Source organism: Astatotilapia calliptera, chromosome 17, assembly GCF_900246225.1.
Source record: "Astatotilapia calliptera chromosome 17, fAstCal1.2, whole genome shotgun sequence".
In the NCBI taxonomy this organism is placed as follows: Eukaryota; Metazoa; Chordata; class Actinopteri; order Cichliformes; family Cichlidae; genus Astatotilapia; species Astatotilapia calliptera.
In genome coordinates, this window is record NC_039318.1 from 33,346,804 (window position 1) to 33,360,458 (window position 13,655).

The window sequence follows — 13,655 nt, forward strand, 5'->3', positions numbered from 1 at the left end:
ATGATGATATTGGCATAAGCCACAGAATCATTGTTCGAGAAGTTACTCCTGCAGTACAACAAGCAGTTGAACTCAGGCAAGAAGTGCATTTTGTATGCAGAACTCAAGTGAAGGAAGTGGGTCCGGCTGATGTAATAAAGGTTTTGGGATCTGATTTCTCTGAGCATGCAACAGATGACAATCCAGTCTCTCAGGAAGACATTTTGTTCATGTCAAAGGTGACCAAAGGCATAAGGCAAAAGGAAAACGGTCACTATGAAGTCCCATTGCCATTCAAAACCGACAACCCAAATCTTCCAATCAACAAACAATGTGCTGAGCATAGACTGTCTTCGTTGGAACGTCGGCTCAGAAGAGATAAGAAATACTATGAAGATTACGTCAAGTTCATGGACGACATCATAGCCCGTGGAGACGCAGAGAAGGTCCCAGAGCAAGAACTGGATAAGGAGGCAGGATGGTATATACCACACCATGGGGTATACCACCCCCACAAACCTGAGAAGATACGTGTGGTTTTTGATTGTTCGGCCCGTTTCCGGGGGACATCTCTTAACGATCACCTTCTGACTGGACCAGATCTTACCAACGCACTGATTGGAGTGTTATGTCGATTCAGAAAGGGCCCCATCGCCATCATGTGTGATGTGGAGAGGATGTTCCACCAATTCCACGTCATCAAGGAGCATCAAGACTATTTGAGGTTTCTTTGGTGGGACAAAGGCGATTTAAACTCTGAGCCTTCAGTGTACAGGATGAGAGTGCATCTTTTCGGAGCAGCTTCATCTCCCGGATGCTGCAATTTCGGACTCAAACATATTGCTTCTCAAGGTAGAAACAGATTCAGCGAAGAGACTATTGAGTTCATCCAAAGAGGATTTTACGTCGATGACGGACTCGCTAGTGTGAGATCAACAGTCGAAGCCATACAGTTGGTAAACGAGTCAAGGGCACTTTGTAAAACAGGCAACCTACATCTGCATAAGTTTGTGTCAAACGACAAAGAAGTGCTTGCAGCTATTCCCCAAGAGGAACAAGCTAAAGCCAAAGACCAGGACATGGCTCTTGGAGAACTCCACATTGAACGTGCACTTGGAGTGCAATGGTGCATAGAGGCAGATGAATTCCAATTCAGAGTCCAAGTTAAAGACAACCCATTGACAAGGAGAGGGGTGCTCTCGATTGTTGCTTCAGTCTTTGACCCCCTTGGGTTCGTTGCCCCATTCATATTAATTGGAAAGCAAATACTCCAAATGTTGTGCAAGGACAAAGTTAATTGGGACAAGGATCTCCCACATCACATTCTACCACAATGGGAAGCATGGTTGAGAGACCTGCCCAAGTTGGCAGCTCTGAAGATCCCACGAAGCTACTCGCAAGATGCGGACATTGTGCAGTACGAATTGCACAGTTTCTCGGATGCAAGCCTCAGTGGTTATGGCGCATGTTCATATCTCAGAGCAAAAGGTAGAGAAGGACAGGTCAGTTGTGCACTCTTGGAGATATATCTTTTATAAATGCACCATAGGGGGCTTGGGGTGAAACAGCATTTCGGTACACTGTAAACTGTGTATACTCATGTATTGACAATAAAGCTCTTGAATCTTCTGAATCAATACTAGGCAGATGGGATGTACCACTATGAGGGTGGAGTGGAATAGTCCCATTGATAATACCCTTTAATTTCCCTCTCACCTTTTGGCTTTCAACACTGTGTCACCTGAAGAACTGGGGGTAGATAAATTCAGCGTAATCCCATTGTCACTGCCAGCTTTCACCAGTATCTGAAAGCTTAATCCAACATATAATATAGCATATAGTATAGCATTTTAGTCTCATTCATGATGATCAGATAGCGTGTTCACTTCCATTTGTAAATGTTTGTCTTGGTGTCCGGTTGTTCATGTTTTCATGAGCAACAGTTGAGGCACTTTGCATTTGGGAGGAGTTTCTGGCCGAGTAGAGAGCAGAGGAGCCAGCCTCCTAGACAGTATTCAAAAGTTCGAGTGAGTGCACAGTGTCAGACATCAAGATCTTTGTAACAAACATTTTTGTTAAACATGGAATTGACAGCAGAAAGTCACTCCATTCCCCTATCTGATGGAAACAGCATACCCTTGATAGGACTGGGAACTTATGCAGATCCCCACGAGGTAAGATTCACGATTTAATTGTATATTGTATATCGTTGTGCATGTGTCACGAAGCAAAAACTAAATGAATAAATAAAAAATAGTGGTAGGATTTTTTGTTTGTTTGTTTTTCGCTGTGACTTTTGAGTGCTTATTATATTATTATTATGGTTGTTGTTATTTTATTTTATACTATATATTCCTTCCAGTACTACTTCTTCTTCTTCTTTTTTTTTTTTTGACAGACTCCTAAAGGAACTGCATATGAATCTGTCAAAATTGCGATCGAGACAGGCTACAGACATATTGATGGAGCATTGATCTATTACAATGAACATGAAGTGGGGCAAGCAATAAGGGACAAAATAGCAGATGGAACTGTGAAAAGAGAGGACATCTTCTATTGTGGAAAGGTTTGCAAAGCATACTTGTTCGTGTGAGCCTCTCCTGTGCACCTTGACCGTTGAACTGTTTTTTTTCTTTCTGTTTTTCTGTACACACATTCTGTACTTAAGTAGAAGTACATCTATTACTGTTCAAAACTACTCCAGTAAAAGATGAAGTACTGATTCAACTTCTTTACTCAAGTAAAAGTAAAAAAGTACAGGCTGTTTAGTAGCTGTTTGGAGGACATTTCTATTTCTGTGCAAAGCTAACTTAACCTTCGGCTATGTTAACACAATGATAAAATAATATTAGCAGATGGGAATACAAACTTCAGCCTAAGTTTTTTCCAATCTAAGTATACTCAGCTTGAATCTGAAGAAAAAGAAGTAAAATAAAAAATATATATATCAGTCAATAGATCTAAGAATCATCAGCTAAAATTCATATGAATCTCTGCTACACTTGATGTAGAACTCATGCAAACTCATGAAACCACAGTCACTGTGCACCGGTCACACACTCTTCTTTACTTTAAACCCATCACAGTACACCAAACTAATCTCCAGAGTATTTTCATGTAGTCTTTAAATAGCCTCAGTTTGATTTGCATGTATCATAATATGCAAAAACACAATGTTGGCTCATAGTGACAAAAATCCGTTAAAGCAAATCCGTTAAGGCAAAAGTAACGAGCCTGTTTTACTACTGAAGTGCAGTATAGAAAATTTTATAAAATTTTAACAAATATTTGTGCTTTGTTACTTCCCACCTCAAGAGTTCAGTGATGCATGAAGATCATCAAGACTTTTAGAAATCGAACAACAAGTTCCATTAATAACAAATCCACAAAATCCTCATGTAGGTTATTCAGGGTGAAGCAGGTTGTTTTTCATCTAATTCATTGAAACAAATCCAGCACTATGACGGCATGCACATTGGACGTGGAGCTTCGCACGTGTTTGGAGACCACAGACTGGGACACATTGAAGGCTGCTTCTAACAGCTTGGACGAGTTTACGGACACTGTCACCTCCTATATCCACTTCTGTGAGGACAGTATTGTGCCATCACGCACCAGGGTGAGTTATAACAATGACAAACCCTGGTTTACCCCTAAACTCAAAAAGCTGTGGCTGGAAAAGAGTAAGGCGTTCAGAAGCGGAGACAGGGACTGCTACAGAGAGGCCAAGTACAAGTTCACTAAGGAAGTGGACATTGCCAAACATCAGCACTCTGAGAAGATGCAGCAGCAGATCTCAGAGAATGACTCGGCCTCTGTGTGGAAAGGTTTTAGGAATATTACAAACTACAAGCCTAAAACCCCCCACTCCACTGACGACTTGCTCTTGGCCAACACCCTTAACGACTTCTACTGTCGTTTTGACGAGCCATCAGGCAGCCTTCACACCTCCAACGACCCCAACAATAGAGGCACTTTGGACACTCATTCCCCCACCTCTCCCCCCTCCATAGAGCCTTCACCACCTTCAAACTGTTCACCTACAACACCCCCCTCCTCACCCCACACAAAAGAGGATTTCACACCACCTCCTCCGACCACAACTCTTCATATTCATGAAGCAGATGTGAGGAAGCAGTTTAAGAATCTGAATGCTCGGAAAGCTCCCGGCCCAGACGGTGTGTCTCCTGCCACCCTCAGACACTGTGCAAACGAGCTGGCCCCAGTGTTTTCTGGCATCTTCAACTCCTCACTGCAGGCATGTCATGTGCCTGCCTGCTTCAAGTCCTCTACCATAATCCCTGTCCCCAAGAAACCTAGGATCACTGGACTAAATGACTACAGACCCGTGGCTCTGACATCTGTGGTCATGAAGTCATTTGAGCGCCTAGTTCTCTCCCATCTCAAGACCCTCACGGCCCCCCTCCTGGACCCCCTGCAGTTTGCATATAGAGCCAACAGATCTGTAGACGACACCATCAACATGGCCCTACACTTCATCCTGCAGCATCTGGACTCCCCAGGAACCTACGCCAGGATCCTGTTTGTGGACTTCAGCTCTGCCTTCAACACCATCCTTCCAGACCATCTCCGAGGCAAGCTTTCCCAGATGAATGTGCCTGATCCCATCTGCCGGTGGATCACTGACTTCCTGACGGACAGGAAGCAGCACGTGAGGCTGGGGAAGAATGTCTCGGACTCCCGGACCATCAGCACCGGCTCCCCTCAGGGCTGTGTTCTTTCTCCTCTGCTCTTCTCCCTGTACACCAACTGCTGCACCTCCACCCACCAGTCTGTCAAGCTAATCAAGTTCGCAGATGACACCACCGTCATTGGGCTCATCTCTGACGGGGATGAGTCTGCCTACAGGAGGGAGGTTGAACGTCTGGTGTCCTGGTGCAGCCACAACAACCTGGTGCTGAATGCCCAGAAGACAGTGGAGATTATTGTGGACTTCAGGAAGCACACAGCCCCACTCCCCCCCATCATCCTGACGGACACCCCCATCACCTCTGTGGACTCATTCCGCTTCCTGGGTACCACCATCACCCAGGACCTGAAGTGGGAGCCCACCATCACCTCCGTCATCAAGAAAGCCCAGCAGAGGATGTACTTCCTGAGGCAGCTGAAGAAATTCAACCTGCCAACACGGACGATGATGCAATTCTACACTGCAATCATCGAGTCCATCCTCACCTCCTCCATCACCGTGTGGTACGCTGGAGCCACTATCAGGGACAAACAGAGACTGCAGCGTGTTGTGCGCTCTGCTGAGAAGGTGATTGGCTGCAGACTCCCATCTCTGCAGGACCTGTACACCTCCAGGACACTGCGGCGTGCAGCCCGGATCTCAGCTGACCCTTCTCACCCTGGACACAGTCTGTTTGACCTGCTCCCCTCAGGCAGGAGGCTCCGGTCCATTCGCACCAGAACCTCTCGCCACAAGAACAGTTTCTTCCCCTCTGCTGTTGGACACATGAACAATAACCACATGACTGTCCCCGCCACTAACACATGACCCTACGCTGTGTCACTGCATCATTTCATGTCTGGCACTGATCACCACCTGCACTCATGTATATATCTTTCTACGTAGCACTCATAATTCTTATTCTCATGTATATATCTCATGTATATCTCATGCACATATCTTTCTTTCTACATAGCACTTTAATTCTTATTGTCTGCACTGAAGCACCGCAGCAATTTCCTAATGTTGTAAACCTCAACATCTGGCAATAAACCCATTCTGATTCTGATTCTGATTTTGGTTGCACCATTCCTAGCATGCATGTTTCTAGATGAGCTTTAACATCTATATCGAGAATGCATGAAAAATGCGTTTAGCAGGATTTCTCTGGGTGTAATTGTTGATGTCAACAAAAAATTTAAAGTTTAAAAATGTGTTTTTTCCTGTCAAAAATGGTGGCCAAAGTGACAAAAAAGTACAACTCCTTTAGTTATTTTAAAGTAAATAACTAATAATGCAAATAAGAAAAAAAGCCAATCTGAATATTATACCAATATTATTTCCCTGAACCACAAAAAAATAAGGAAGATAAAGTAAGTACATTTTGGTTTGTACAACACCTTTCGAGACAAACATTACAAAGTCCCTCAAGGCAAAAGTTAACCAAAAACAAGTCTAAAATGCTTTTGGCCTGTGTGAAACTTAAAAGGTATGGATAACATACGAATCGATAACATATTCATTTTCATGACATACCTTTGAATCTTAAAAAAAACCAAATGCTGAGTTCTGTAGCTTTTTTCTACATTTGTTAACTTTTCTTCTTTTCTTTTGAAGTTGTGGAACACATTTCATCCACCCGAGCTAGTACGACCTACTTTAGAGAAAACCCTGACGACATTACAGCTGGATTATGTTGACCTCTATATTATAGAACTGCCCATGGCTTTCAAGGTATGCACACATGTGAAAACTTAATAACAAGTTTTTAATTTTTACATTTGAATTTCATGAGGTTTTACTGCACCAAATGAAATACTATACTATACTGAAACACTATAATTTTCTGAAGCCAGGAGATGAATTTTACCCCAACGATGAGAGTGGGAAGTGGCTTTATCATGAAACGGACCTCTGTGCCACATGGGAGGTGAGACTTGGTGGCCTGCTTATTCAAGAAAATTTAGTTTCAGTTATTTCCTAACATATGTGAAGACAACATAACTGCTACAGAACAACAGTATTGGGTACACGCGTCCTTTAACTTATAGTTAAATACAAAAAGATATGTGGTAAAAATCAATGACAGCTTCAACAGTGTCTCAGTTTTACTGTTTCTGTGAGCTTTTAAATTGTTTCAAAGTTCAACGTTGACTATATTGTTTTATTATTGTGCTTTCCTATGTCTCTCACAGGCTTTAGAAGCTTGTAAAGACGCTGGCCTTGTAAAATCTCTTGGGGTTTCAAACTTCAACAAGCGACAACTAGAGCTAATCCTTAACAAGCCGGGGCTGAAACACAAACCTGTGTCAAACCAGGTTAGTGGTACATTATTGAGCAAGCAGTTGTCTGGAAATAAGTTACTAAGTACTTGTTTTCAGAATACTAAGGTCAAAAAGCTTTGCTCTTTGAACTAACTAACTGAAAACGCTCGGTAAGTTTTTAACTGAGATTTAAATGAATAGATGGAATCAGAGGCGCGAATAGCAGCAGGAAGATTGTTCCAGGGGCTAGGGGCTGCCAGGGCAAAAGCACGGTCACCTCTGGTCTTTAGCCAGGATCTAGGCTGCACTAGGAGTAATTGTCTTGATTATCTTAGGGCTTTCCCAGGGGTATATGAACTAAGGAGTTCAGTGAGGTAGCACGGCGCAGTATTGACACAGTTCTTGTGTAATTTGGCACTATTCAGCCTTTTCTTCTTGCTTCTTTTCCTTAAGAGTGGCTTCTTGACAGCCACCCTTCCACAAAGACCATTTATGGTGAGTCTCAACAAACTGTTGATGGGTTAGTTGAAGGATGAGATACACCACTCAGGTCCCATATCAGATCTTTGATACAGTTTTTCTGTTTTCTTAAGGACATAGCTTTTAGATGCTGTTCATCTGCTCTAATTTTTTTTTTCTTGTCCAGTTTCCTCACACCATACTGAAATATGCCAAGTTTCCAGCTAAAAGCTCTTTGCTCATCAAATCGTGTTATTCATGGCAGAGATTTAGATAAAAGACATGGGAAGAAATTTTCTTTTACTACAGGATGCTAATAAGTCCCTAAAGAAACTGGTTCTTTCCTAACTTTTCTGTAATGTGTAGACTCAATGAGTCATTCTTTGAATTAGCTGCCTTTTTGTGACACTGATAACACTGATTTCATAGATCAGTGTTAGGTGTTTTAATAATCATGATAAAAGAGTGAAAAAATAGCTAGTGCCCAAAGTAAAACTTTGTCTTCAGAAAGCCTGGAGAACTATTGCTCAGCACCACTTACAAGAAACTGTCCTATTAGAAATATAAATACTCGAGACTTGGGAAATGTACAGTACTATATTTACCGTAAGATCAGCAGATAAATGTGCAAACCATTCTTCATTTTAAAAAGTAGTGTTTCAAGAGTCAATGCTTTTGTTACTTTATTGTGCAGCGGCAATTTATTAAAGTCAGAAGAAAGAATCTGAGGCACAACCAGCTGAAGGCTTTAGTTTCAGTCTTTGAATATTTGCGCATACAGCTAATGAACAATACAACAGAAAGACTCAGATTTTAGACATATGCCCAATATGTTTTAACTAAATCACACACACAGCTGTGTTTTGATAGATATGTGAACATTGTGTGGATAGGACATGGATATGTTGCAGAGGTATAGGAACAAAATGCAGGCAATGTATACCGCCCAGAAATGTGGGGAAAACTTCAAATTTATTTAAAAAGTAAGTTTACTGCCTGAAATATTATCAGTATGAAAGGACTGAACTTTGAATCAATGAAAGCATAACAGAGATAGGAAGTTATTATTTAAGTAACATGAACAATCAAGATGCACTTGGAAGTGTTGGTTCATAACACTCGCAAGGAATAAGCCAAGCTGTCTTCATCAGAAACATGTGTGTATGTATACATATGTGCTCTATTACAGGTTGAATGCCACCCCTATTTCACCCAGCCAAAATTGCTTGAATACTGCCGGCAGAATGGTATCGTCATTGTTGGTTACAGCCCGCTGGGAACATCCAGAGATCCATCTTGGTATGGGTCACACTCATTTTATGAGTAGCTAGTCAAGTTCTCAGCCTCTTGATTGACATTAAAATATCACTGTTTCAATAAAGGGTAAACCTAAAATGCCCCCCAATGCTGGAAGATGACCTGCTGGTATCGATTGCCAAAAAGTACAACAAGACCACGGCTCAGGTGTGTCTGCGGTTCAATGTACAGAGAGGCGTGGTGGTCATCCCAAAGAGCTTCAGCCCTGCTCGCATAAAGGAAAACTTTGAGGTTTGTTTATAATTTTAGGTATGTAGGTAGCAAAAAGTGCCTTCTGAAAACCAGACGCATGGAATATAATCAGACTTATTTGCCAACTTTCCAGATATTTGATTTCTCTCTCTCTGACGCTGATATGAAGGCAGTTGAAGGGTTGAACAAAAACATCCGCTTTGTGGAGCTTCTCATGTGAGTATAGTGCAGCTTGTGTGAAGTTTTGCTCCTTGAACAAACGGCTCCAATTAATATTTCTCTTTTCTGGCTCAACAGGTGGTCTGACCATCCAGAGTATCCATTTCATGATGACTTCTAAACACCACAAACAGCAACACATTGTTCGAGAGTGATTAAATTTGGCATCTTATATATATAATATATAATACACTTCCTCGGGTAAAGGGTTTCACTGCTGAGCCGTGCTGTGGGAAGAATAATGAAGGTCTGCTCTCACAGATGTCTTTAGTTTTGTAAAAGTCTTACAGATAAGTTTTGAGTGACAAAACAAACAAACTTGGGATAGTAAATGTTTGCAAACTACAAAATAAAGATAAGGTGTGGCTAAATCAAAACAAGACTGTTAAGTATAGAAAGCTTAAACTCTGGACAGATGGTGTTCTCATCCTGCCAACACTTTCATTGCTCAGACCAAATCTGAATTGCTCAACCTGAATAACAGCTTTTAAAACTGAATTTGAATTAAATTTAGCTCTTGAATGCTTTCAGTTTCACTTCTCACCATTCAGTTTTAGTTCTTAAATTCAGTTTTTGGGGTCATACATCCGGGTCCTTCGAGAAAACTGCACAATAATCCAGCACAAAGTTTGCCGTTTCAGTGATAGTCATATCATACCACTTCAGAGGTGATCCAGTAATACTGCACTAATGAATTACACCAGGGGTGTTGAACTCCAGGCCTCAAGGGCTGGTGTCCTGCAGGTTTCATATATCACCCTGGGTCAACACACCTGAATCAAATGATTAGTTTCTTTACCAGGCTTATGGAGAACTTCAAGATATGTTGAGGGGGTAATTTAACCATTTAAATCAGCTGTGTTGGATCAAGGGCACATCTAAAACCTGCAGGACACCAGCTCTCAAGGTCTGGAGTTCAACACCTGTGAATTAGACTGTTCGCTTTAGCTAAAGTTATTAAGTTAGCTAAGGAGTCAGGATACTATATAAGACAGAAATAAGCCAAAATTACAATGGTTTGGACACTCTTTTGTATGTTTCCCTACTGTAGCGGTCTCTCAAAGCATACAGGACTTTCAGGGGGTACAAGATGATAACTGTGGAATTCTAATGGGAACAGTCGATCATTAGGGTTGCCAACTCCCTGAAAAATAAATAAGGGACGCCTCGTGGCCAGGGCCGGGCAAAGTGTGGTAGCTCTTTTTTTTTGTGTGTGAAATTTTTTTTTAACCATTTGACTTGAATTTGATTTAAGCAGATGCATCTTCTTTGTGATATGACCATATGGGAAACAAATGATAATTTAGCCATTTATTTTTAGCTCAAAATAACATTAACACAGTAAAACGGGTCTCTTTCTTAAACAGAAGCCTGTCATGCTTAACTTTTGAGAATATAAGTAAATCTTTCTTTAAAAGAACTCTGTCCTGCTTAACTTAAAATTATATAAATTAATAGAAAACAATAGAACAAAATCATTCTTGTAACAGTGCACATTTAGTGCATTTAGTACAATTGGCTTCAGTTGAGGTATTATTTCAGCTTTTCTAATGCTAATCAGCTGCTCCTGGTTGTAAACCCACTTGTTCCCATGATTACGCATCATAACTCATCATCATTATTCATCTATGTATTACTTTTATGTATTAGTCATCAATTTGTTGTAATCATCTATCCTTGCAGTTGTTTATTACACAAAATAAATTATATTATCACACTTCTGGCCACATAGCGCTGATATTCACTGCACATGCCCATATTAACCTTAACCAGAGGGTTTAAAAAAAAACAAACCAATGTTTACATACCATATCTGCTTCTGCCGTGGCCTGGTGGACAAGAAATTGGTTAAGGGTTCCCCGAGCTTTCACGCCCTTCATGTTCTCCGTGTGCCCACCATTGTGTGTGCATGCCTATGGAAAAAGTGCGCCGGCACACAGTGCAGTGCGCTTTATAGATGTTATCGTGCACTTTTCCAGCCAGGTGTTTTCCTTTTCCCATTCCTCCCTGTACTTTTGCAGCCTATTTTTCTTTCTCTGAGGGGAACAAACATTGCTGCTCTAATGCTGGGCTTACACTGTGCGATTTTTGGCCCATTTTGAGCCGATTTTTGAGTCATGCGACCGATTTGGTGATCGGCCCAATTTTGGCCTTCATCGTGCATCATACGTGGGGTAACGAGAAGCGATTAACACCTCGAGCAGCTCCCGATCATCAATCGCTCGTGAGGGCGTCACCGCAGCTGCTCACACTGCTCACGCGCAAACAGTAACCGTCGGCGAAAAAGACGGTGCAGCTTGGCTGTGCAGCGTGTGATCTGGACACAGGCGATGGAGGCACAACTTGTAGAACTTTGGAAAGCTCATCCGAGCCTTTTCGATGTGGCATAACAAAATTATCACGACCACAACAACCGTGAAAATAGTTGGATTTACATTGCTGCTCAATCACAGCTGCCTGATTAATGTTTTTCATTAGAAATTTAGCAAAGTTGATGGTGGTGGTGTGCGTGTCTGTGTGAGTGAAAGACAGAGAGGGAGAGCGAGCGACAGATTTTCTGTTATAACCTTCATTTTATGGAGGCACAGTGTGAGCACTCAGGTCGCATCAGAGCATCTTATTTTTCTACTACGACATAAAATACAAAGTGCATACCTCATTGGCCGCATTAACTTGCAGGGGTTAATGAAAACGCATCTTGCAGTGTGCACTCCTTCCCACAGGTGGAAAACAGACTGAACATTGGTTCCATCCTGGAAGCATTTTGTAAAAAAGTTAAATGTGTAGTTTTAAACCAACAATGTATACATTAAATCTGATATATTAAAATAAAGTATGTTACGTTCCCCTGAGGGGTCTAGGCGGTGAGGGGAAGTAACAAAAAGTGTCCGGGTCAGAAAAAGGAGACAAGGCGGCATGAGGGTTAAATTAAAGAGTTTTATTAAAGTAGCTCAACTAAAAGAGACGGACAAGCCGCTATCACCATTTAAGAAAAACAAAACTCAGGCGTTGGTCAATAAAGTAAAACGTAAGCCAAAAAGAGAGAGCAGCTCACTAACTGTAACCACTCACATGGCACTCTGGCCCAGAACTCACCTTTCCCTGGGCTTAAATCTCTTTAATTACTGACGAGAGTCAGCTGCACAAAAGGGAAAGGTGGCACCTCAGGCAGAAGAGGTAGTGGGACATGCCCACACAGGCACCTTCAGGAGGAGGCCCTGCTAGGGCCGTAACACCCCCTCCCATAAATACAAACCTGTGGTTTGTCAAGTGATTATGATAAACTATCTACAAATCAAGTCTGTAACTGTCACATCAACAAATTGCAGGCTTTCCACCTACCAAACCCCATAGCAACGGTTAGGCATTGCTAGCGGAAGCTGCCAACCCCATCTCAATGGGTTCAAAATACTTACTGAAGGTGGCCGCAGACCCGCAAAACAATGTCTCATGTGATAGCCAGGGCTTTTTTGAGCCATCACATGTGGAGAACACAGCAGGCAGTCAGAAGACCTTACTGCAACACTTTGCAGATGATTCCTCAAGTCACCGGTACAGGCATGTTTGTTAGCCAGGGTTGCCGGTCTTACTGGTGGTTTTATACACAGTCTGTCCCCCTGCGGGTCATTTTGAGGACCTGGGAAATTGTCAACCAGCGGCAACTCAGGGTTAGTTGACCTCTTACCCCGACTACATGACACTACTGAGCAATTATGCTCCAAGTGTAGCCTTTTACTAGGCCGGGCAACCTTGTCTGTTTGAGAACCTGGACTGACTTTTCTCAAAGCAGGCCCTTTTTGCTTTGAGTGTGCTTTCTGTTTGAGTTTCAGCCTCAAACAGTTAGCAACAAGGTGTCCAGGTTTGTGGCAGAGAAACAAAGCTTCGTTTTGGGTCTCGAAACCACAACTTTTTCAGCCTTGTTAGCTGGCCCACTCTTACCTCGCCAAGATGTACTATGGCACAGAGGGGTATCACATTCTACAGCATTTGTTTTATGAGTTAGGGTAAACTCATCTGCCAGTATGGCAGCCTGCTGTAAAGTGGAAACCCTCTGTTCACTTAAATAACAAGCAACACACTCAGACATTGTGTTCTTAAAGTCCTCTAGAAGCACAAGCTCACGTAACGACCCCAAGTCATTAACCTGGCTTGCAGAGCACCACCTATCAAAAAGCTTCGCCTTGTCCCTATCGAAGTCAAGATAGGACTGACCCTGTGCCAACTCCAAACCTCGAAAATGCTGCTTATAGGCTTCAGGTATGAGTTCATGGGCTTGGAGGATGGCACTTTTAAGCTTTTCATAAACTAAGCAGTCCTCCATAGACAAACCAGAACAAACCTCCTGAGCCTTACCCGTCAATTTACATAGTAACATCACGCACCACATGTCTTGAGGCCATTGCAGTGCAGTCGCTATGCGTTCAAATGCAATAAAGAAGCTATGAACACTAGACTCACAGAAAACTGGAAACAGGTGGATGTTATTGCTCACAAACGAGCCTCTGGACACCTGTTCACCAACAGATGTAGGCCCA

General features: G+C 42.3%; 1 protein-coding gene across 2 annotated transcripts; it reads left to right on the top strand.

The window, feature by feature from the left end:
* Positions 1 to 1,900: 1,900 nt before the first annotated feature.
* Positions 1,901 to 9,656, top strand: LOC113009044 (3-oxo-5-beta-steroid 4-dehydrogenase-like). Of its 2 annotated transcripts, XM_026147094.1 has the most exons (9): positions 1,901 to 2,153; positions 2,378 to 2,545; positions 6,287 to 6,403; positions 6,522 to 6,599; positions 6,865 to 6,987; positions 8,582 to 8,691; positions 8,775 to 8,940; positions 9,035 to 9,117; positions 9,199 to 9,656. In XM_026147094.1, exons 1-9 carry the CDS (start codon positions 2,061 to 2,063, stop codon positions 9,239 to 9,241), a joined length of 981 nt encoding a protein of 326 aa, XP_026002879.1. In that variant the 5' UTR covers positions 1,901 to 2,060; the 3' UTR covers positions 9,242 to 9,656. The 2 variants fall into 2 exon arrangements, with proteins under 2 accessions (XP_026002879.1, XP_026002880.1); XM_026147095.1 differs by lacking the exon at positions 6,865 to 6,987.
* Positions 9,657 to 13,655: the final 3,999 nt, after the last annotated feature.

Bases quoted from the DNA above. Each gene is read 5' to 3' on its own strand.
- LOC113009044 (XM_026147094.1), top strand. From the start codon at position 2,061: ATGGAATTGACAGCAGAAAGTCACTCCATTCCCCTATCTGATGGAAAC. The intron at 2,546-6,286 runs GTTTGCAAAGCA...TTTCTTTTGAAG, and splicing joins ACATCTTCTATTGTGGAAAG to TTGTGGAACACATTTCATCC. The intron at 8,692-8,774 runs GTATGGGTCACA...GTTTCAATAAAG, and splicing joins ACATCCAGAGATCCATCTTG to GGTAAACCTAAAATGCCCCC.